This window comes from Anopheles funestus, chromosome 3RL, assembly GCF_943734845.2.
Source record: "Anopheles funestus chromosome 3RL, idAnoFuneDA-416_04, whole genome shotgun sequence".
In the NCBI taxonomy this organism is placed as follows: domain Eukaryota; kingdom Metazoa; phylum Arthropoda; class Insecta; order Diptera; family Culicidae; genus Anopheles; species Anopheles funestus.
This window is the reverse complement of record NC_064599.1, coordinates 52,324,461-52,350,724: the sequence shown is the minus strand read 5'-3', so window position 1 is coordinate 52,350,724 and position 26,264 is coordinate 52,324,461. Positions and strand designations below refer to the sequence as shown.

Here is a 26,264-nt window from a genome sequence, read left to right as displayed (position 1 = left end):
GTGTGGGCATCTCAAGCCTATGAAGGTCCCATCGATCTCGTCGCCCAGTCGATTCTGACTTGTCCGGGGCTCGTTCGCTTTATTTATTCATATACTTAGATTGCTTTATTTTGTTTGTTTGCAGAGGTCGATGAAACATGTTTCAACCTGTCAGTTCATGATTCTGTTGTTTCTATTTTTTAAAGTTCGAAATGCAATTTTCTTGGTTATTGAACCGAAAGAAATACTTACAATTGTCATATCGATAAAAACCGTCGTCGCGCAGCGCTGATGCAATAGCTTCAGGCTGCGTTTGGTTTTGTAATTTATGCGAAATTACTTTCGGATAAAACTTCCCGAGACAGGTGCAGTTCACGCCGACTTGAGCACTAATTTCTGAAACCTCCACCCCAGGGTACTTTGAGACATACTCGTTTATTGATTAAAATTAACGATCTTAAATACTAAATTTTAGCTGACTTATTAATAATGTTTAACCTACGCGCACCACCTGTTGCTGGCTTATTTTGTCGTTACTCGGCACCCAAATTGTCGTTGTCGCAAAGCCGTGGTAAAGGTTTGCGTGGTGCGTGCGATCAACGATACATCAGCATTTTGGGCTGTGATTGATTGTAGCACCCATATTGTTAACGTCGCGAAAACCGCGGCACCGGCATGGGGCGCGAAACTCGATCAACCGCTGCACCCAAAATGCCGATGCAGCTCTAATGTCTCGCACCTCGCGGTTCTTAGTGTTTTTGGATGAACGAAGTTGTTTAATTTCTGGAGCTGCAATATGGTATATAGCTTAAGCCTTGGTGTGGTTTAAAACTGTTTATAAATCGAAATTAAACTGTATAGCAGGTATGACAGAGGATTGTAAAAATTATCTTTCAGTTGGCATGTCACAATTAATTCGGAGACCAGCTAATTGAAGTAGATACAACAACGGTTAATCAACAATATCGAGACTATTATTAAAAAGTATGAGTATGAGTTACAAAAAAGTAGTAACTACACCATCATCTAGTCAAACCATTGACCAGGTATGCTGAAACGAGGTGGGCATTGTTTTGAAATGTTATCTGCAATTAACGATTACTCTGTTCTGTTGAAAGCATCCATCGAAAGTCCAATCGCAATGCAAATTGTTCAAATAAACCATCCATATCATTTTCTGAACAGAACTCCAACACAGTTAAAGAATCAATATCTTCATAAGGGGAAAATATGTCGAGGTGTTCTTCATAGATCAAGTGTTCTACTACACGTGTATAAAGTTGGTTTGCAATTTTTTTGGTGTTTTCATGAGAATGTAACCACTTTCCATAATCATGTGCATTAGTCCACAAATCCTTTATATTATTGGACAGTATTAGTTTTAGCAAAGTGTCCTCATTTACTGTCGCTCCATAATATAAATGTTATGGAATGTTGTGGGGCACTTCATTGCAAATGCATAGTCTAAAGCACTCCATTCGAAGAGTTCATCTTTCGTATTGATAGATTGAAGAGACATTATTTCTATAAGAATTTTTTCTATTGCTTTTGATCGGCCAATAACTGCCAAATGTAGTGGTAATCGACCTACCGAATCCTTCACGAGTGTTGACGAAGGATACTTCAAAACTAAAGCACGGACCTGTTGTACTGATTCATTGATTACAGTCATGTGAATATCACATCCTTCACTATCTCTTACTATCATGCGATTGAATAAGCTTCGAGTTCGGTCAACCTCTTCATTCCAATATTTCCACGACCGGAAAAAGCTTTCCCTTTTCATGCGATGTTTGTTGCTGTATATCCAAGATGCCGCGAAATATTCAGCAAATATGCGAAGAGTGAACTCAGGATTGTATCCTTTAACTCCTTTAATGATGTCAGACTTCTCATTGCCTTGAGCTACATCCTGCAAGCATTGGATAGCTTCTTGTAATTCCTGATCAGACAAAAGACTAGTTAAGTCGTCTTTACTGAATATAGCAAACATTGCCAACAAGGCATGTCGATTTTTGTTCAATTTATTGGTCTTTCCATTGTTTAGATTCATCGTTGTATTGATGGGTTCATTATTGGATATTTCTAATATGTCCGAATCGACCAACGTGTCCAAATGATGAAACCAATCCATTCCGCAATATTTCAGTAGGAACTCCAATATTTTGTCCGAACGATCTTCATCCTGATTAAACGCAACATAGTGAAACACATTCCATCTGTTTGTTGTATTTACCTCTGCAGGATCAAAACCTTTGGCAATGATACATTGCAGCATGAAGAAGCAACCATTCTGAGCAGTCATATGTAGCAGACTTCGACCTTCATCATCGGTAGTATGCCGATCTATTGTTTTGTCAAGTAGATATATGAATGCAGATATCGATTTTTCATGACAGACTTCATCGTCTTTCGGTAACAATCTCATGACCATCACAATGAGTCTATTAGTAATGACCATGTTCGTCTTCTGAACAATGTATTTGACTATCTGGATGTGTCCCTCATGTACTGCTCTAGCAAGAAGAGCTTCGACGAGGTATCCTTCATGCAGGATATCTTTTTCGTCGTATTCAGGTAACGATAATTGAACGTTATTAGAATTTCGTACGCAACAAACCTTTGGATAATCAACTTTGTCGAGCGATGGTATGTTGTTGTTACTAGGATCATGAATGTCTTCGGCAATTTCTACATCTTCAATCACAATAATATTGAGTTGGTAGCAAAGTTGGTGAAATATAATTTTGAATGATGTTGACGACAGCAGTGTATAATCAGGCCAGTAACTGACCAAAATATTGTATTGTAAATATTGTGATCGCGATCGATCAGCAGAAAAAGCAACATGGCCTAGTAAGTAGGTGAAAAGGCAACATGGCCTAGTAAGTAAGTGAAAAAGCAACAAATTGTAAAACTGCTGATCGCGATCGATCAGCAGAAAATTAGTATATAAGTTATGTTAAGTTAAGAATAAAGCAACATTTCAAACGAGAACTCACTAAAGAACAGTGTTTGTTTTGTTCACCAGCCAAGTCGGACGGTTAATCCTCCTGTCTTGGCTCTTCCCAACGGATTTAGATTCGTTGCGGAAATTTTATGGTGGCTCCAGAGAGGAAGTGTTGATACCTAACGCTTACCTAAGAAAAGCACACTACCGGCGCTCCAACGAAGGAAGGCTCGACGCCCTGTAAAACAGGAAAATAACGCGATTGACGCCAAAAAGGCCGGCAAAGGCAAACGTCACACCGTAAAGAGAGCGAGTGTGAAACGCCTAAAAGTGCAGAAAACTGTCCAAGTGCTTGTACCAAGCAGTGCAAAGTGCAGAAGCGGCAGTTTAAGAAAGGTGACGTACGATCACCAATAGTGCCCGTGACTAATAAAAACACCGGCAAGGCCGACGTTCGTGATACCGTTACGGCCATACCGCAGTTTCGTAAACAAAACGAGTGCGTGTAGTGCAACGCAAGTGCAGAGTGGGTGTTTTAAGACAAAGACCTTAGAACACTACGATCGAAACACGATCGACAAATATTTCGCAGCGCACCTGTAATAAAGTGCAGTGTCAACAATTTATGCGTGTGGCATACGTCCGCAGCAAAAGCATAGTGAAAAAATAACGAACTGTTTACGAACGTTACCGTTGTGTTATCGCAACCACCAGTAGTGTTCTCGAATTGCAACATCGAGCAAGTGCGTAGCAATTGTAGAATGCGACATTACACGAGGTGCATACGGAAAAGAAACCCCCAGCTAAGCCGTCTCCGGCCTTAGCATTTCCGGTAAACCACTAACGTAAAGGTGTTGTTTGTGAATGAAAAAGGTGTGAAGAAAAAGAAGTAAAGTTCTGACAACAGACCGCGAGTTCTTGAGCGATTCGGATAACTCCATTGACTGACAGTCACCGGCCCCGAAAAGACAAGTCCAGCCAGCGAAAGAAGTGCAGCGTCAGTATTACCGAAGCAGGGGAACTGACCGCGACCAGAAGGCAGAGAATCTGACGACCTCGGAGGGAAGGCCGAAGACGACCTCGCGCAAGAGGAACATCAGCAGGGGCAGCGACGACAACATAGCTCTACCCATCCGGACCGCTTGACGACCGCGTAAATCACCCTATCCACAAGTATTAAAGTGAGTAGAATGGAAATTGCATTCAAAAATAATCCAAAGGGGAATTGCAAACTGTGCAAGAACCCCGACGAGTGGGACACTCAGGTTAATTGTATTGAGTGCGATGGTTGCATCTCAAATGTTTGAAATTAGAAAGCCCCGTTAAGAAGTATGTGTGTCCAAAATGCTCAACGATAGCTGAGGAACGCAAGGGCAGTAGGGAAGCCTTAATGCAAGCAGAAAGGCTCCTAAAGGAAAAAATTGAGGCAGAGAAAAGAAAGGCAGCAGAAAATGAGAGGTATGAGAGGGAAATTGAAAGACTTGAAGACATACTAAGAAACGAAGAAATTAATAATCAAACCGACTCTACCCACATACATAGCGACATACAGACATTGGGGTCTATGATACCTTAAGTTAGAAAGCTAAAATTTTTAGCCCGGATCTGTCAAAACATCGAGCAGAATCGAGCGGGAAATTGTTGACAGGTAATATCATCATGCAAGGATTCCTCAAGGACATAGCATTTTGACGTAAAGAATTACATTAGGCTGCAGTTTTGTAGAACCGCGTTTTGACGAAACAGGAATTACAGCGTCGAAATGTAGTTCGAAATAAAGGCATAGCACAAGTAAAAATTTGTATTATTTTTCATAAAAAGCTGAACATAATTAAACTCATGTAATTTCATTGTTGTTTTAAATCCAAATTCAATCAACATTCAGCCGAATCAAATATGGCCTAACCTGTTTCAGACCTGCTAGAAAAATGCCTTGTTTTGACATTTGTCGAGCAGCTGATCGAAACTAACATTAGAAAGATTTTCTAATCTGAAATACGCAGGCTTATTTTGCTGAGCGGTTTGTATGGAAAACATGCAGCAAATAAGCCGCGAAACGTCAAAGTCTATATAAAAAAACTAGTGGAAGGTATCATAGACCCCATTAACAGGAAAGGTAGAATCTCTAGGCAAACGAAAAATTTTAAAGCTACCGGAGTTTCATGGAAACTATTGTTCATGGCCCGGTTTTAAATTACTGTTCGAGGAAACTACTCGAACAGAAAAACTGACAAATTTGGAAAATCTTACCAGGCTTCAGACACACCTCAAGGGCGAAGCATTGAAATCCGTTAGCGGACTTATGCTAAACCCGAATAACGTTGATGCAATAATTGAAAGATTGGGCAGACTATATGGCAATCCCATTAGTATTTTTAATGCTCTTTTGAAGGACCTCATGGCCGTCAAAGGGGCATCTTTAGAAAACCCTACCTCAGTGATAGAGCTTTGTAATGCTCTGAACAATATGGTAGAGAATATGACAATGCTAGACCAAAAGGAGTACCTGATGGATCAGAGGCTTCTTACGGATTTAGTCTCGAAGCTTTCGCCTGAACTTAAAGCTCGGTGGCTTAGAGACTCCCTCAACGAGGAAGAAGGCAAGGTTAAAAATTTGGCAGATTTCGCCAAATGGCTAAAACCAACGGAAGACGTAGCAATTACACTCGTCGCCATGGAAGGGGGTCAAAGGGAAAGATCGACAAGACTGAATGCGCATTTTTCAACTAGGCGCCAAAATTCTAAGGGATGCCTAATTTGCAGTCGTCCGCACGAAACGACGGCCTGCTATAAATTAAAAAACGCTCTCGTAAATGAGCGATGGAAAATGTTGAAGGAAAAGAACGTGTGTACTAACTGCTGCAAGTTTACGAACCATACAGCCATCAACTGCCGATCAAATCCACAATGTACAGTTGACGGTTGTGGTCGACGGCACCACGTAATATTACATGAGGAAAGAACCAACAAAATTGGCGTGTCGTCAAGGGGACATTTAAATTTTCATCAGAATTCGGAACAATATCTGTTCCAAGTACTCCCGATAACCGTCTATAGTGGAGATACTTCTATAAAGACATTCGCGCTTATTGATCCCGGATCATCCACTAGTCTCATGACAGAGGATTTGAGACGTAAACTAAATGTCTGCGGGCCAAGAAAACCTCTAACGCTCTCATGGACGAATGGCTGCAACCAAGTAGAAGATGAAAGCATGTCAGTGGCACTTAAAATAAGAGGACCTAACGGTAGGATGCTCTGCATCAAAAACATTAGAACTGTGAAGGAGCTTGATCTCCCAACGCAAACCATGAACGTTAGCGCCCTTAAGAGAAGATTTTCTCATTTAAAGGCACTGAACATAGCTGGATATGAGAACGCTAAACCCACCGTCTTGTTAGGCCTCCCACATGCATATTACACTCAAGCTGTTGAGTCAAAGGCAGGAACACCCGATGAACCCGTGGCGCATAAAACACGCATTGGATGGGTCATCTTTGGAAAATGCAATCAAGCAGATACAACAGGGCGACATCACTTGTTTACCGTACAAGAAAAGAAAGAAGAAGATGAGAGAAATTATGAAAGGATTTTTCTCAACGGAGGAATTTGGTGTTAGGAAAACTAAATTTTTACCAAAGTCAAAGGATGATGAAAAGGCTCTCGCCATAATGAGCAGTACTTTAAAATATGAAGAAGGACAATATGAAATTGGTCTTTTATGGAAAGATCCAGAAGTATCTCTCCCAAATAGCTACGCACAAGCGTTAAGAAGGCTCCAAAGCCAAGAACGCAAAATGAAAAATAATGATGAATTGAAAGCATGGTATAGAAAACAAATAGCTGATTACGTTCAGAAGGATTACGCACGCAAATTAACACCGTTTGAACTCCTGGAAACAAGTTCCAAGATAAACTACATTCCTCACTTTGTAGTAGTCAACCTTAACAAACCAATTCCAAAACCTAGGCTGGTTTTTGATGCAGCCGCTAAAAATGAAGGAGTTTCATTAAACTCCACTCTTCTATCCGGACCAGATGCCACTACATCTATCTTCGGAGTTTTAATACGATTTCGTGAATTCCCTATCGCATGTTCTGGAGACATTAAGGAAATGTTTCATCAGATACGGATCCGCGAGGAAGACCAGGTTGCTCAAAGATTCTTGTTTAGAGACAACCCGTGTGATGAACCTCAAATTTATACAATGAATGTAATGACCTTTGGAGCAACATGCTCTCCAGCATGTGCCCAATTTGTTAAAAATCAGAACGCCTTAAAATATAAAGAAGAGTACCCAAAGGCAGTGGAAGCAATATTAAAAAATCACTACGTTGACGATTATCTTGATAGTTTTCGGACTATCAATGATGCAATCAAAACCATCAACGAAGTATGCCTCATACACGACAAGGCACATTTCTTTATAAGAAATTTCGTTTCCAATTGTCAAGAGGTAATACAAAATATTCCTGAAAACAGGTCTGCAAAATACAGGAATACAAAATATTCCTGAAGAGTTGCTCCACATCTCAACTAAAGAGATGAATTTCGAGAAAATCCTGGGACAATACTGGGATAAAACGAGCGATTCGTTGCGTTATAAAATCAAAGACATCGCTTGCACCCACCTGTCTAAAAGGGAGATGCTAGCCTTTGTGATGAGGATATACGATCCCTTAGGCCTAGCTGCAAATTTTACTACGCAGGCTAAAGTAATCATTCAAGAAATCTGGAAAACAGAACTGGATTGGGACAGCCCGGTACCAGAACACATAATGATTCAATGGCTCCAGTGGTTGGAAAGATTAAAGGAACTGGAACGCATAGGAATTCCAAGGTGCTATTCGAAAGCTGCCGACACCAAAAAATCTGAATTGCACACTTTCGTTGACGCCTCGGAGAAAGCGTTCGCAGCGGTGGTGTATTTACGAACCCTGAGCAAGACAGGTATAGACGTAAATATAGTAGCGGCGAAATCAAGAGTGGCGCCAATAAAGCCACTTTCAATTCCAAAATTGGAACTTCAGGCCGCGATTCTCGGAGCTAGGCTCGCCGAAGCTGTTAAAGAACAGATGCGAATTAAAACAGAAAACGATTATTTTTGGACAGACTCCAAAACCGTCTTAGGATGGATTAACGCCGACCCACGAAAATATAAACAATTTGTGGCGGTGCGCATTGGAGAAATTTTAGATTGTACCAACGCTCATCAATGGAAATGGGTCCCTTCGGGTAATAACCCTGCAGATGAAGCTACTAAGGTTACAACGAGGAAATCTATTTGGCTGAATGGCCCAGAGTTTCTAAAACATGAACAAATTCAGAGTCAAGACCCAACGGTAATTGTCACACAAGAAGAAATACGTCCTAACTACACCATTAAAACTGTCGAAAGGCAATCATTCGAGTTTATAAGAACCGAATGGTGCTCTAATTGGAATAGATTGAGGAGAGCACTCGCAATCAGTCTGAAATTCATTGACTTGCTAAAAAGCAAGGTTCGAAGAACCAAATTTGTACCTATTATTCAAAAAACCGATCTTGACGAAGCAGAGAAGATCTTATTACAAAAGACTCAGTGGGAGGTATACGGAGATGATCTCTTACAACTATCGTTAAATGGACAAATATCAAAAAATAGTCCTATAAAAACATTGAACCCACAAATAATTGAAGGACTGATACGAGCGAATGGACGATTAGCTAATATTAGTTACCTTCACGACGAAGTGAAACAACCCATCATTTTGCCCAAGAAGCATCTTGTGACAGAATTAATTATAGGTCAATATCATGAACGCTATAAGCACAAGAAAACGGAGGCAGTTATTGCGGCGATTCGACAGAAGTACTGGATAATAGACCTCCGGGCCGCGGTAAGAAAGGTAATCAGCAAGTGCCAACATTGCAAAAATGAGCGCGCGCGCCCCATTGCCCCAATGATGGCTCCGCTTCCAGAAAGCCGAGCCGCCGTACACAAAAAACCTTTCACCCATACAGGTGTAGATTACTTTGGACCCATGACAGTAACAATCGGAAGAAGGGTAGAAAAAAGATGGGGAGCAATATTCACATGTATGACAACACGTGCCATACATTTAGAAATCGCCAAAGACTTGAGCGCGAATTCGTTCATAATGTGCCTAAAAAATATGCAGCATAGAAGAGGAAAGGTTTGTCACATATACAGTGACAATGGTACAAACTTTGTTGGAGCGAACAGGCAAATAACGGAACTGATCGAAAGATGTGCAACCGACGGTATCCAATGGCATTTTAATCCCCCGGCCGCACCTCACTTTGGAGGTGTATGGGAGAGAATGGTCAGAGAAGTCAAGAGCCTGCTGCCAAACAATGATAGTATTCCAGAAGAAGTACTAAGATCGACCTTCATCGAGATTGAGTTTATCCTCAATAACAGACCTCTAACGCACATTCCTCTCGAAACTGAGCACGATGAACCTCTTACACCGTTTCACTTCTTGATAGGGTGTTCCGGAGAGGCCGAACCCACACCAGCGGGGATATCCGCAGCTGAAGCTAGCAGAAACAACTGGAAGAAGGCACAAGTTATTACTCGACAACATTGGGAACGTTGGTTAAAAGAATACCTCCCAACACTAGCAAAAAGGGAAAAGTGGATAGAACGCTCGGACCCAATACAGCCTGATGACATAGTGGTCTTTCCTGACGAACAACGCGTAGGCAGGTGGTTAAAGGGACGGGTAGTAGAAGTCTATCCTGCTAAAGACGGGCAAGTCAGGTCCGCAAGAATCAAAGTTGAAAAAGGCGAATACAAACGCCCTGTTATCAATTTAGCAGTACTAAAAGTAAAAGGGAACGAAAAAGTTACAGACGTACCTTCGTGGGGAATAAAAAGGCCGATCAACATCGCCTACGTTAAACAAATAGCCGAACAACTAAAAACCCTTCCTGCGAAAAGGAGGAAGCATTTAATAAAACCGTACAATGGTTCTCTATCTGTTTATTCTAATCACGTTAATCAACCCGATAAGTAATTTATCGGTTCGCCAAGTTGAAGAACCTGGGATATTTTTCGACCACGAAGGGACGCTTCTCCTAAAAAGGGGTGTGTGGGAAACAGCCTTCCACACCAAAATACACCCCGACAATGACACAGAGACTTTACTAACGATGGACAAAAAGGTGACCACAGCTTTCAAGGCTCTGAACGACATGGACACTAATCTTCTAAATATGAAATTAACATTACAACAAAATATTCGACACGCACTGCAACTATCACAGACTGCAGTAAAACGACGAACCAAACGATCTAGCGGTATATTTGGATTTTTAAAGGGCATTCTTTTTGGAGAGGACGACATTGACGAACAGTTGGCCCTCTTTAGAGCCTCCGAAGACCAGAAATTAAGACATGTATCAGAAGAAATGATAAATAAAATCAAAAGAGGTGATAGGCTTAGAAGCGAGTTATATATGAAATTCGATCACATGCACGAAGGCATAAAGAGTCTAAATAACAGCTTCAACGAAAATAAAAAAAACGTACTTATAAAGCATGTCACAGAAACAATCATGCTAGCCGAAAACATAGTGCATTGCATTACCACAAGGTATCTAGAACTAGTAACTCAACCACTTAGCATATTCGAAACAACTAAAATAACCGAGAGTATTCAGTCAAGACTACCTGATGGATATTTAATTTTAGACCACCCGCAAATTACGAACAAAGAATTAGTTGACGGGGAAATAATAGTACATATTACAAACGTCATCGTTTCGCAAGAGAAATTCGAAATTTTCCGTATCAGCGTAATACCAAATCTAGAGAACCTTACAACTCTGGATTTGGACAAGAAAGTACTAGCTATAAACGACTTACACTACATGTATCCAACAGAGATTACGCGGTACAATAGTACACACCACATATCCTCCGATGTAACCGTTAGGAGAGATATGGATTGTATATCGTCATCGTTTAGACATACAAAAACTGAACATTCGTGTGGTATAAAACCTATAAAAACTCCAATAACTAAATTTGTAAAACTCTCTCAGCCGAACAAAATTCTGTACTACTCGTCTCAGCCTAACGAAATATACCTCAAATGTAACAAAACGCTGACACACCCCGCGTATCAGGCAGGGGTAATAACACTTAGCCAAGACTGTAAGAAACAGACCAAGAATATAGAAATTCAACCAACTATGAAAATAGAAACAGCACAAACGAAGATGTACTTCAAACCGCTGGCCACAATATTGAATTCAAGCGCAGAGCAAAATAAAGAAACACACGCGGACCAGTTTTACACCATAATAACTTCAAGCACAATAGCCTGCGTCGTCACCTTAATATTAGGATTAATCATAGCATTAATCATCAAACAAGTACGACCTAAGATGTACACTTTACGCCCTCCACCGTTTAAATCGTCCGAAAATAGTAACCCCTCTACGAGGAATTACGGGGGTCAGGATGTTGACGACAGCAGTGTATAATCAGGCCAGTAACTGACCAAAATATTGTATTGTAAATATTGTGATCGCGATCGATCAGCAGAAAAAGCAACATTGCCTAGTAAGTAGGTGAAAAGGCAACATGGCAACATGAAGTGAAACAACCCATCATTTTGCCCAAGAAGCATCTTGTGACAGAATTAATTATAGGTCAATATCATGAACGCTATAAGCACAAGAAAACGGAGGCAGTTATTGCGGCGATTCGACAGAAGTACTGGATAATAGACCTCCGGGCCGCGGTAAGAAAGGTAATCAGCAAGTGCCAACATTGCAAAAATGAGCGCGCGCGCCCCATTGCCCCAATGATGGCTCCGCTTCCAGAAAGCCGAGCCGCCGTACACAAAAAACCTTTCACCCATACAGGTGTAGATTACTTTGGACCCATGACAGTAACAATCGGAAGAAGGGTAGAAAAAAGATGGGGAGCAATATTCACATGTATGACAACACGTGCCATACATTTAGAAATCGCCAAAGACTTGAGCGCGAATTCGTTCATAATGTGCCTAAAAAATATGCAGCATAGAAGAGGAAAGGTTTGTCACATATACAGTGACAATGGTACAAACTTTGTTGGAGCGAACAGGCAAATAACGGAACTGATCGAAAGATGTGCAACCGACGGTATCCAATGGCATTTTAATCCCCCGGCCGCACCTCACTTTGGAGGTGTATGGGAGAGAATGGTCAGAGAAGTCAAGAGCCTGCTGCCAAACAATGATAGTATTCCAGAAGAAGTACTAAGATCGACCTTCATCGAGATTGAGTTTATCCTCAATAACAGACCTCTAACGCACATTCCTCTCGAAACTGAGCACGATGAACCTCTTACACCGTTTCACTTCTTGATAGGGTGTTCCGGAGAGGCCGAACCCACACCAGCGGGGATATCCGCAGCTGAAGCTAGCAGAAACAACTGGAAGAAGGCACAAGTTATTACTCGACAACATTGGGAACGTTGGTTAAAAGAATACCTCCCAACACTAGCAAAAAGGGAAAAGTGGATAGAACGCTCGGACCCAATACAGCCTGATGACATAGTGGTCTTTCCTGACGAACAACGCGTAGGCAGGTGGTTAAAGGGACGGGTAGTAGAAGTCTATCCTGCTAAAGACGGGCAAGTCAGGTCCGCAAGAATCAAAGTTGAAAAAGGCGAATACAAACGCCCTGTTATCAATTTAGCAGTACTAAAAGTAAAAGGGAACGAAAAAGTTACAGACGTACCTTCGTGGGGAATAAAAAGGCCGATCAACATCGCCTACGTTAAACAAATAGCCGAACAACTAAAAACCCTTCCTGCGAAAAGGAGGAAGCATTTAATAAAACCGTACAATGGTTCTCTATCTGTTTATTCTAATCACGTTAATCAACCCGATAAGTAATTTATCGGTTCGCCAAGTTGAAGAACCTGGGATATTTTTCGACCACGAAGGGACGCTTCTCCTAAAAAGGGGTGTGTGGGAAACAGCCTTCCACACCAAAATACACCCCGACAATGACACAGAGACTTTACTAACGATGGACAAAAAGGTGACCACAGCTTTCAAGGCTCTGAACGACATGGACACTAATCTTCTAAATATGAAATTAACATTACAACAAAATATTCGACACGCACTGCAACTATCACAGACTGCAGTAAAACGACGAACCAAACGATCTAGCGGTATATTTGGATTTTTAAAGGGCATTCTTTTTGGAGAGGACGACATTGACGAACAGTTGGCCCTCTTTAGAGCCTCCGAAGACCAGAAATTAAGACATGTATCAGAAGAAATGATAAATAAAATCAAAAGAGGTGATAGGCTTAGAAGCGAGTTATATATGAAATTCGATCACATGCACGAAGGCATAAAGAGTCTAAATAACAGCTTCAACGAAAATAAAAAAAACGTACTTATAAAGCATGTCACAGAAACAATCATGCTAGCCGAAAACATAGTGCATTGCATTACCACAAGGTATCTAGAACTAGTAACTCAACCACTTAGCATATTCGAAACAACTAAAATAACCGAGAGTATTCAGTCAAGACTACCTGATGGATATTTAATTTTAGACCACCCGCAAATTACGAACAAAGAATTAGTTGACGGGGAAATAATAGTACATATTACAAACGTCATCGTTTCGCAAGAGAAATTCGAAATTTTCCGTATCAGCGTAATACCAAATCTAGAGAACCTTACAACTCTGGATTTGGACAAGAAAGTACTAGCTATAAACGACTTACACTACATGTATCCAACAGAGATTACGCGGTACAATAGTACACACCACATATCCTCCGATGTAACCGTTAGGAGAGATATGGATTGTATATCGTCATCGTTTAGACATACAAAAACTGAACATTCGTGTGGTATAAAACCTATAAAAACTCCAATAACTAAATTTGTAAAACTCTCTCAGCCGAACAAAATTCTGTACTACTCGTCTCAGCCTAACGAAATATACCTCAAATGTAACAAAACGCTGACACACCCCGCGTATCAGGCAGGGGTAATAACACTTAGCCAAGACTGTAAGAAACAGACCAAGAATATAGAAATTCAACCAACTATGAAAATAGAAACAGCACAAACGAAGATGTACTTCAAACCGCTGGCCACAATATTGAATTCAAGCGCAGAGCAAAATAAAGAAACACACGCGGACCAGTTTTACACCATAATAACTTCAAGCACAATAGCCTGCGTCGTCACCTTAATATTAGGATTAATCATAGCATTAATCATCAAACAAGTACGACCTAAGATGTACACTTTACGCCCTCCACCGTTTAAATCGTCCGAAAATAGTAACCCCTCTACGAGGAATTACGGGGGTCAGGATGTTGACGACAGCAGTGTATAATCAGGCCAGTAACTGACCAAAATATTGTATTGTAAATATTGTGATCGCGATCGATCAGCAGAAAAAGCAACATTGCCTAGTAAGTAGGTGAAAAGGCAACATGGCCTAGTAAGTAAGTGAAAAAGCAACAAATTGTAAAACTGCTGATCGCGATCGATCAGCAGAAAATTAGTATATAAGTTATGTTAAGTTAAGAATAAAGCAACATTTCAAACGAGAACTCACTAAAGAACAGTGTTTGTTTTGTTCACCAGCCAAGTCGGACGGTTAATCCTCCTGTCTTGGCTCTTCCCAACGGATTTAGATTCGTTGCGGAAATTTTAAATGAATTCATATGGTTTTTGCTGAAGGTGAATTTAAGAGCAGCAATGAGTTTAACAGCGTCATTTACTTTCGGAAGGACCATATTGCACTCATCGATGAAATACAATAAAGTATCATGTGCTTTATTCTCTAGCGCTATTTGAAACAACCGATTCGATTGATCGGATGAAATATTTCGTTGATGTTCTGTTTGATTCATAAGTAATTTTACAATACTGACCATATTGCGTTTTGTACAGAACTCTAGGATTGTCAAGTTATAAAGTTCCTCACGAAGAGAGAAGACGTCAAGTTCTTTTTCGTTGAGCAAATATTCCACCAATTGAATGTGTAGCTGATTTGCTATCTTCTTCGTTTTTTCACGACCATGTAACCACTTTCCGTAGTTATGAGCATTACTCAGTAAAACGCGTATATCATTTGATATGATTTGTTGAAACAAGGTGTCTCTATTCACTGCCGCTCCAGCAGTCAGTAAATCGGTTGTTGTAATACCATATTCGCTTGCAAATGCATAGTCTAAAGCACTCCATTCGAAGAGTTCATCTTTCGCATTAATAGATGGAAGAGGCGTGTTTTTAATTAGGCGATCTTTTATTGCTTTTGATCGGCAAATAACTGCCAAGTGTAGTGGTAATCGACCTACCGAATCCTTCACGAGTGTTGACGAAAATTTTTTTTTCGAAACTAAAGCACGGACCTGTTGTACTGATTCATTGATTACAGCCATGTGAATATCACATCCTTCACTATCTCTTACTATCATGCGATTGAATAAGCTTCGAGTTCGCTGAACCGTTCCATTCCAATATTTCCACGACCGGAAAAAGCTCTGGCTTTTCATGCGATGTTTGTTGCTGTATATCCAAGATGCCGCGAAATATTCAGCAAATATTCGAAGAGTGAACTCAGGATTGTATCCTTTAACACCTTTAATGATGTCAGACTTCTTATTGCCCTTTGCTACATCATGCATGCATCGGATAGCTTCTTGTGATTCCTGATCGGACAAAAGACTAGTTAAGTCGTCTTTACTGAATATAGCAAACATTGCCAACAAGGCATGACGATTTTTGTTCAATTTATTGGTCTTTCCATTGTTTGGATTCATCGTTGTATTGATGGATTCATTATTGGATATTTCTAATATGTCCGAATCGACCAACGTGTCCAAATGACGAAACCAATCCATTCCGCAATATTTCAGTAGGAACTCCAATATTTTGTCCGAACGATCTTCATCCTGATTAAACGCAACATAGTGAAACACATTCCATCCGTTTCTTGTATTTACCTCTGCAGGATCACAACCTTTGGCAATCATACAATGCAGCATGAAGAAGCAACCATTCTGAGCAGTCATATGTAGCAGACTTCGACCTTCACCATCGGTAGTATGCCGATCTATTGTTTTGTCAAGTAGATATATGAATGCAGACATCGATTTCTCATGACAGACTTCATCATCTTTCGGTAACAATCTCATGACCATCACAATGAGTCTATTAGTAATGACCATTTTGGTCTTCTGAACAATGTATTTGACTATCTGGATGTTTCCCTCATGTACTGCTCTAGCAAGGAGCGCTTCGACGAAGTATCCTATATGGAGGATATCTTTTTCGTCGTATTCAGGTAATGATAATCGAACGTTATTAGAACTTCGTACGCAACAAACCTTTGGATAATCATCTTCGTCGAGCGATGGTATGTTGTTGTTACTAGGATCATGAATGTCCTCGACTAGTTTTACATCTTCAATCACAGTCATATTGAGTTGGCGGCAAAGTTTTTGGAAAATGATTTTAAATGGGATCATTTGATTAAGTTTAATTGTGGATTTCAAAGCAGCAATAAGTTCTGCATCCTCATTTGTTTGTAACAAAGGCATGTTACATTGGCTTGCTAGGTACGTCTCGATTTCGGAAGCATTGCTATCGATTGCCATCTGCAACAAGTGCTGTGATTGCTCTGTTAAATTTTGTTTACGAATTTCAATTTGGGTCACAAGTTGTTTAAATACACCGACCATATTGTACTTTATGCATAATTCTACAACAGTCAAGGAATCAAGCTCTTTGTGACTAGAAAAAATGTCAATTTGTTGTTCAGTTGCCGAACAACAACAAGTGAAGCTTTCTTACGACCATTTTGTAGCTTTCATGATTGCTTAACCATGTTCCATAATCATGAGCGTTAAGCATCAAATCCTTCAGGTTGTTAGACACGATTTGTTGAAGTAAGGTGTCCCCATTAACAGTCGCCCCAGCAAACAATAAGTTTTTGATTGATGTGTCAGATCTCATTGCAAATGCATAATCTAAAGCGGTCCAATGAACCCTTGGTTAACGTTGGGAATAGCATTGTCCGTTACGCGGCACCATCGTGGGGACGGACGCTTCTTCAGAAGGACGTTCACCGGACCACGGTTCAGAGGACGCACCGCACAGGAGTTCTACGAGTGGCCAGTGCCTTCCAAACGGTCTCCTACGATGCCGCTTGCGTAGTCGCAAGCACTATCCCGTTAGTCCTTCTCCTAGAGGAGGACATCCGCAGCCACGACGAAAAGGTAGCGAGGGGAAGTCCAGGACCAGACATACGAAAGCGGCAAAGGGAAGAGACCATGGGACGCTGGCAACAACTATGGACAGCCGGAGCGGGGCAGCCGAGATCGCCGGGGATGAAGACGAGGAGAATTATCCCGGACATTATGTCCTGGGTAAATCGCAAGCACGGAGAAATTGATTTATATCTCTCTCAACTCTTTACAGGGCATGGGTTTCTCCGGAGCTACTTCGTCGAAAAAGGCATCCTCGACGGCTCGCCAAACTGCCCGGTGTGTGAACACCAAGTGGAAAATGTCGACCACGTAATGTTCCACTGTCCACGGTTTGCTCGAACCCAACACGAGATGCAGCAGCAGAGCCACACCCGCTTGACGATAGAAAATCTTGCAGCGGAAATGTGTGCCAACAGCAACACATGGGAAGCAGTCCGGACCGCCGCAAGGACCATCTTCAGAAACCTCCAAGTGAGATGGAATGAGGAAAGTCCACCTACGGCCAGACGGAGACGACAACAACGACGGCGGAACACGGAACAAACGGGACCGCATCAAAGGATGACGACAACGGAAGCAGCAGCAGCAGCAACGAGTAACCAGAGCAGCAGCAGGAGCTAGACCCCACCGGAAGTAGCGGCTACGGACGGGCGGAATTAAGCAGCAGCAGCAGAAGGAAGGCACGAAGCAGCAGCAGCAGCTGAGACAACTAGGACGGATGACGCAGTAGCAGCATTGGAAAGCAGCAGCGCGTCAACAGGATGGGTGCATCGCACAAACGTTCCTGCATGGAGTACTACGCACATCAAGCGCATCGGCAGGGTTCGGATCAGGTCGAGGAGTGGTTTAGTTAGGGTCCCATCGGCTGCCGGGTCCGCTTCACGGGCCCAGCGTCACGATGAATCCCACATGACCCATCTCGGAGGGATTGGTTTGTAGCCGCAAGCCGCCCTTCGAGGTGGGTACCTTTTGAAGGTTCCCTCCCCGTTAACAAAAAAAAAAAAAAAAAAAAAAAAGCGGTCCAATGAAGAAGTTTATCTTGCAAATTGATTGACTGAATCGGCGTTTTACTTATTAAAAAGTTCTCAATTGCTCTGGATGGGTAAATCATTGCCAAGTGAAGCGGTAATCGTCCAACTGCATCTTCTACAGATGCAGCAGAAAAGTTTGCCGACAACAATTCACGAACCTGTTGCTCTGATTGATTAATTACAGCCATGTGAATATCGCATCCTTTACTGTCGCTTAAAATCATTCGATTATGAAAGTCCCGAACTCGATGTAGCTCCGTACTCCAATATGAGCACGATCGGAAAAAGCTTTCGATTTCTATAGTTTTTCTATTTTCGTACAACCAGCACGCCGCAAAGTACTCAGCGAAAATTCGATGAGTAAAACGAGGATTATTATCGCAAACATCTTGAATGATGCCAGTTTTCTCATTACTTCGAGCTACATCTTGCATGAATTCGATAGCTTCCTGTTGTTCCTGGTCAGACAACAACATAGTTCTCACTCCTATGTTAAATATGACTAACATGCCCATAATATTGTGACGTCGTTTTGTTTGTTTGTTTACTTCCTCGTTCTGCATTATTTGAACGGGATACTTTGCAGTAGACTGAATTGTGCCAGCTTTCTCGTGGTTTAATATTCTTAATTTTTCTTCAACAAAATTGCTTATAACTTGTAATTGATCGAACTTAGTATCCTCCAAAAGTTTGAAGGCGGTTGTTTGTTTTTGAGCGTTTAGGTGGACTTGAATTTTTGAGAGTGAAATTTTTGCAGCCATGTGCATAAAAAGTGGTATTATTTTTAATTCTTGTATACTGTAGGTAGTAAGAGTATACATTTTTTCTAAAATGGAAATTTTATGGTCTTCATTGCTGTTTTTGTAACCTTCTAATTCATGCTCTACATAGTTGTTCAAAAACAGTATTCGATCTCTTTGGGAAAACGGTTCCAGTCGCCACAACTTGCCAACCGAAAACGTTTGTTTCAGTTCTTCTCTAAAATTATACGGCCTAGTCGAAATGTACAGATTTCGAATGCCTTCAAAGTTGGATAGCCTTGCAAAATATTTCATTACGAAATCCTTATAATGCGGGACAATTTCATCAAATCCATCCAATAAACAAATAAATTTATTTTCGTTAAATTTGTTTTGAAACAATCGTAGCTCCAGCAGTTCTTGTAAAGGTAGTTTTGACACATCAGGATTGGTTTCGTCAAGGTTAATTTTTCCATCCGAGAATGTTAAAAGTTTTGCGGTTCGATCAGCTTTCTGTCTTTCCTTATCGAAGTCTGTAACAGCTCGATTGTGAATATTGCACACAAACAAGGTAAGATGCAGTAGACGATAGAGGATCCTAACTACTTCTGTATCATCGAGGGTTTTAGGATCCAACGCTTGTAGATAAAAGAAGTCAGCGGAATATTGCAGAGCGTTCATACGTACAACAAACATAGAAGAATTATCGTTCGATATTGCTGATGCTAGCCACGTAAAGTAGGTGGTTTTTCCATATCCTGCTTCGTCTAAAAAGATGTGCACTTTCACATTGTCGTCGCACTTTAAAACATCTGGAAGGTTACACGCTTCATCCTTCACAGGTAAGACAGATTTTAGCAGTGATGCTGTTACAACTTTCGGATTTATACGGAAAATATCTCTAACTGCGTTTTGTTAAAGTTAAAGCGCGTTCGAAATTTATTGTCCTTTCCGTGGTGTTGTTGTAACGAGAGAGCCCTTTTTTCTCCCGTGTCCCTCTTTTATAACGTTCGTTAGTGGCGCCCTCTTTCGTCAACCAACATTACTGTTGTTACGGCAGGTTGTGTCAAAAGGTTTGACATTCTCCCGCCCGGTGCAAAACTCCTAGTTGATGCAGCGTCTGTTTACAACCTGCCAAATGAAGTGGTCGATGTTTACTTGTGCGCTCATCCTCTATCGCTGTGCCATGTGCTTTCACATCTAAAACCGCTAATTTGGTGGCTGGTCTCCAGATCTCTTGCAAAAGAATCTTAAGGTACATTAAGAAATTGCCTATCAAACCCATTGGGTCGTAGACGGTCATTAGTGTGCTTAATACCTTCCTTTTGTTCCTATCCCACCACATTGCTAACACCTTCTCGGTTGTGGTGCCCGTGCACATAACTGCTACTGCGTACACCGTGGGGTCACGGTCGATGACTTCTTCCCGATCCCAGAAGAATAGTTGTGAGCGCTGGTCCTCGGGTTTCATCCTCACTTGGAATAACATTTCCTTAGTGTCAACAACCACGGCTGTTCGATGCTCCCGAAATTTGTAGTGCATCGACAAGAGTCCTGCTAGCAGATCCGGACCTGCTAGTAGGAAAGTGTTGAGACTCACGCCTCGAGCCTTCGCCGCTGCATCGAACACCAGGCGAACCTTCCCGGGTTTGTTCGGGTTGAATACAGGGAATACCGGAAGATACCAATCACGTTCTCCCCGTGCGGTAAGCTCCGTTGGCGTAAGTCGTCTAACATACCTTTGATCTTCATAGCTCTTCGTTTTCTCGAGAACGAATTTGGCGAGACCTGGGTCCGTTCTCATCTTTCTTCGCAGACATCCGTATCGCCTAAGAGCCATCGCTCTGGAGCATGGAAGACGGATATCGTCGTAATGCCACAGCAGGCACGTTTCGTAGCGACCTTCCGACAGCTTGGTTTCAGAGGTGAGCGTTTGCAAGGCTCTTTCGTCGTCCTTTGAGAGCATGTTGACGACTGTCTTCGCAACCCCTAAAGATTCGATAGAAAAGAAATCCTTCATTGCCGTCTCGATGACTTGTCGGTCTTCCGCGCTACACATGCATATGTGGTAGCTCCGATGAATCTGCGGAAGAGACGGAAAGCTTGCACATGGGCCGAAAACGACCCATCCCAATTGCGTTTTCACTGCTGCGGGTTCATGCTTCCTGCCCTCAGCGTATCGAAGCGGTCTTACCAAATGGCAGTTGTCTATGCCGATTAGCAGACGTGGGCTTGCGTTGGTGTAGGACGTTAATGGTAAGTTCCTCAGGTGGCTGTGGGTTCCGGTTATTTGTCTCGCTGATAGTGACTGGTGCGGCAGCGACAGTTGACGAATGGTGTGAACCTTTGGTAGAGTGAATACTTTGGTCCGATTTCCAACCCCCGCGATTTTCAGTTCTAGCTGAACTGAATCTCTTTCATCTCGTTCCGTATCGCCAGTCCAGCGAATGCACAGGGGATGGGGCTTCCCATTCAGCCCTAGCTCACCAATCAACCCTTCTTCAATAAACGTACCTGACGATCCGCTATCAAAGAACGCGACGGTCTCGACCGTTTTCCCGTTTCCGTAAATCACTACTGGAATATATTGGAAAAGCACTCCATCATTCGCTGCTGTATGGGTGTTTATGGTTGCAACCGCCGTTGTATGCGCGTCTTTGGTTACCTCTGTCGCTTTAGATGTCGTCGATGCGGCATGCTTCGATAATCTATCACGATGCAACATATTGTGATGCTGTAGCACGCAGCCGTTTTTGCCACACGGCTTTTGTATGTTGCATATATTCATGTGACGTCGCAAGCACTTTCGACACAACCTTTCCTCCTTGACCATGGTCCACCGTTGGTCGACATCCATTTCAGCAAACCTTTGGCACTCTGCTAAGCTTAAACATGCACCCTTACAAGCGACGCAATTTTTCGGAGCATCGTTTGGTGCTTTCCCGCTTACCATCGTGTTCAGGTAAGAAGTAGGCTTCGTCTTTCGTTTCTTTTCTTCTGATACGTTTTTTTCATCTCTAGGTTCAAAACTGGACATTGTGTTGTAGCAGGACGCCTCAAGCTCCCTTTCCATCCAGTCGCTGAAGTCTTGGATGGTCGGTATGCCTAATCGTAGACAATGATGCGACCACTCACGTCGTAACACTGCGGGAAGTTTTTCTACGAATTCCTGGAGCAACGTGACGTTATACGCGTATCCGTACATACCGTGAGCTGGACGAATAAGGAAGCTGACGAATCTTTCGGATCAGGCAATTTACAATGATTTCAGGGCGTCCAAAATGGCGACGTAACACGTTCATAACCTGAGGAAGATCGTTGGTCGTTAGTCTCAGTCCAACCAGCTCTCGAGCCTTACCACGCAAAGCCTTTGACAGGCGTTCGATGTTTTCCTCGTCGGTGTAGCCGTACATTGTCGTCGTTCTTTCAAAATTGGACACAAACGTTGCCCATTCCTCCGGCCGTCCGGAGAACGTAGGCAAATCTCTTAGATTGCCTTGACGAGCGTAGAGTTGACTATGGTTCAGAGTCGGGATAGTCTGCTCGACTGTATTGTTGTACCGGTGGCTGGAACCGTGTCCATACGACGCGTTAATTCCGAATCTGCTTGTGCTATGCAATGGGCCTGGTTGTCGAGGGTAAAGGGGGGGCGTAGTAGTGGTAGTTGGAGTAAACCCTAATGAGAATGATGCAATGGATTCGGACGGAATGCTAGGACGCGACACACTTTATTAGATGAGCTTCTTCCTCTGGCTTTATTAACACACTGAATTCAGGTAAAAATTATTATTTACAAAATGGCTGCTGAAGGCGCCAAAAGAAAATGTCAAAGTGACAAATAATAATATGTCATACGTATAACAGGGTTCGCATGAACTATATGGTAGAGGCACAGAAATTGTCTCCCAACACCCCTGCTCAATTTCTGGAACTTCGCACTCCAATCTGCTCCAGAAGACGCTTGAATGCTATGGACGGTAGCCCTTTAGTCATAACATCTGCCAGCTGTTTTTCAGAAGGAATGTACATTATGTTTATGAAGCCACCTTTCACCTGTTCACGGATGAAATTGTACTTAATGTCAACGTGCTTCATACGACGAGAATCCCGCGGCTCTTCCGCCACGCGCATACATGATTGGTTGTCTTCATAGTATGGTATAGATCCTTTGATATCGACTCCTAGATCTACCAACAACCTTCTCATCCACATTCCTTGGCTGACGGATGTGCAAAGCGCAACAAATTCAGCTTCTGTTGACGATAGGGCCACTGTTTGTTGCTTACGTGTCAACCATGAAACTGTGCCTCCGAACACTCGCAGGATGTAACCACTCATTGATCGTCGATCATTGATATCATTACCCCAATCGGCGTCTGAGTAAACTGTCAAAGGTGCTTCTGCTTGACCTCCTCGAAATTCCAGGCCTACATCAAGTGTCCCCTTAATGTATCGCAAGATGCGCTTAAGATAGCACCAGTGCTCATTCGTCGGGCAGCTTTGTAACTGACTAAACACGTTCACAGCGGCGCATATGTCTGGTCTTGTCGTGTGCGCAACATAGGCTAAACAACCCACTAATTCACGAAAAGGCTTTTCCGTTCTTTCCACTTCGCTTCCCTTCTTTAGCTTCAGATGGCATTCAATTGGGGTGGACACTGGCTTGCAGTCTTCCATGCCAAAACGTCGAAGAAGTGCTTCCATGTATCCTCGCTGGGAAATTCTCATGAACTGATTTTCCATATTTCTTTCAATACGCATGTTGAGAAAGCAGCTCACTTCGCCAAAATCAGACATTGTAAACTCCTTTTTAAGACAGTTCTTGATTGCCGAAATCATCTTCACGTCACGTCCAATGATTAGTATATCATCTACGTAAAGAAGCAACAACATCCGTTCATTCTGTACCGTTCGCACGTACAGACATTGATCGTTTTCGCTTCGCTTGAAAAACAGCCTGACGACGAACTGATGAAACCTTTCGTTCCACGCACGTGAAGCTTGCTTGAGTCCGTATAGACTACGATTCAGACGACAAACAATATTCTCCGATCGTACGTCAAGTCCCTCCGGTGGGACCATGTAAATGTCCTCCTTAAGTGTTCCGTTCAAAAATGCTGTTTTAACATCAAGCTGGTGAATATGCAAACGCTTCTGATTTGCTACGGCTAATACTGTTCTTACAGTATCCAGTTTGGCAACTGGAGCATACGTCTCAGAATAATCGTAGTTGTAGCGTTGGCTAAAGCCACGAGCCACCAATCTGGCTTTGTATCGATCAGGAAGTCCATTTTCACCTTTCTTTATTTTGAACACCCATTTGCAGGTAATGGGCTTCCTGCCTGCCGGTAGTTTACATAAAGACCAGGTATTGTTCTGCTCATGAGACAGCATTTCCTCCTTTACAGCCGCGCTCCACAAATTCCAGTCCTCACGCTTGCGCATCTCTGCCAACGAATCCGGATAGTTTTCGATGTAGCTCACAGCGTTCAAAGCATATGCAGAATAGTTCATCACATAGTCCTTCTGCCAAGAAGGAGGAGCACGCTTCCGAACGTTGTTGTCTATTTCTGGGGCGAGTTGTTGGTTGACCCCTGCTGAACTTTCACCTTCGTCAAAGATTTCTCCACAATCTACAAATTCTTCAACGGTCTCGCTCAAGTCGGGTTCAGCTGGCTCTGTTACCACTTCCATTTCCGCTCCTGCTCGAATTTCTTTATCCAGATCAATCGAACATTCGGACTCAACTGAAGGTCTCAAACGAATCACGTCTTCCGATGTTCCAGCTGAGGAATTGTTCTGAAATTCTACTTCCTTATGATCACCACCGATCTCGTTGACGATTACATCTCGAGCGGCGATTACTTTACCACGCTTTGGGTCCCAAACTCTATAGCCGTTGCAATGGTAACCAAGGAAAATTCCTTTCCAAGACTTTTTGTCGAGCTTTTTCCGGTGTTCTTTAGGTATATGGCAGTATGCGGGACTACCCCAGACTCGCATCATCGACACATCAGGTTTTCTTCCTTCCCATAATTCATAAGGCGTCTTAGCTTCAATGATGGCACTTGCTGGGCTCCTGTTTACAAGATATGCTGCAGTTTCCACCGCTTCACACCAAAACATCTTGTCAACTTTTGATGTAAACAGCAACGATCTGGCCTTTTCTTCTAGGGTACGATTCATTCGCTCAGACACGCCATTCTGCTCAGGTGTGTACGGAATCGTGCACTGCATTACGATACCTCTCTGCTTACAGTATCTGTCGAACTCGGCATTACGGTACTCACCGCCATTATCACATACTATTCGTGAAATATCAACACCGAACTTGGCAGTAACCATTGCGTCGTACAACTTGAAGCAATCGAAGACTTCGTCCTTCGTACGTATGGTGTATACTACAACAAATCTGCTCCAATCGTCAATGAAACTTACGTAGAATCGGCTTCCATCGTGACCAACAGGTGTCACGGGACCACATACATCACTGTGTATTATTTCTAACACACGCTTTGCTCGTTTTTCCGAACGTTCACCAAATGGCATTCTGGTTTGCTTTGCATCTATACAAGTTTCGCAGATCGTTTCAGCTTTATCACCATCACGCTTATTCAATCCCTTTACCATATTGTGGGATATAAGCTTCTCCAAGTTCTTCTCGCTTAGATGGCCATATCGCTTGTGCCACATCTCATTACATTTGAGGATCTTTCCACATGAATATAATATCGAATTGTTTTCTTTCTTGCGATAAAAATCCATTTCATACTGTAGACCATGACGATTACCGCACGCGAGCATTTCCGAACCACGAAGAACTTTAACACAGCCGTTCTCAAAAACTACTTTCATTCCTGCCATCTCAGCTTTTCTGATAGAGAAAAGATTACATCGTAAATTTGGAATAAAAAGCACGTTCTCCAAAATGCACTCGTGCTGTCGACTTCCGATCTTCCCAATCACTTTGATTGTTCCGCAGTATTTAGCAATCGTGGATTTTCCGTTTAAAGCCACTGCAATCTCAATGGGATTCTTCAAAGGCACCAGCTTTTCAAACAGATCTCGATCGTAGGACATGTGATCCGTAGCGCCTGAATCTGCTATCCATTGCAATTTGTTTTCTCTATGGTTTTCTGTAGCGACCATACCAGCGGCAAAACTTATACTCTTGCCTGTCACATTCGCACTGCCCTTGCTCTTGTAGATCTTCTTCGTTTTCTTCTCAGGACATTCATTTGATTTGTGCCCAAGCTTATGACAAGAAAAACATTTAATTAATCTTTTCAAGCCGTCTTTTGGCTTT

General features: G+C 42.3%; 3 protein-coding genes across 5 annotated transcripts in view; 2 read left to right on the top strand and 1 right to left on the bottom strand.

The window, feature by feature from the left end:
• LOC125767197 (uncharacterized) overlaps positions 1-26,264 on the top strand; it is a 285,303-nt gene that overhangs the window by 26,401 nt on the left and 232,638 nt on the right. The window lies entirely within an intron of this gene.
• Positions 1-26,264, top strand: part of LOC125772085 (uncharacterized) — a 312,356-nt gene that overhangs the window by 152,450 nt on the left and 133,642 nt on the right. The gene's annotated exons all lie outside the window — the stretch shown is intronic.
• LOC125767242 (uncharacterized) overlaps positions 1,370-26,264 on the bottom strand; it is a 33,415-nt gene continuing 8,520 nt past the window's right edge. The window contains exon 2 of the mRNA XM_049433610.1: positions 1,370-1,851. Within this exon, the coding sequence (XP_049289567.1) occupies positions 1,850-1,851 (2 nt within the window). The 3' untranslated portion in view covers positions 1,370-1,849. The remainder of the gene's footprint in view (positions 1,852-26,264) is intronic.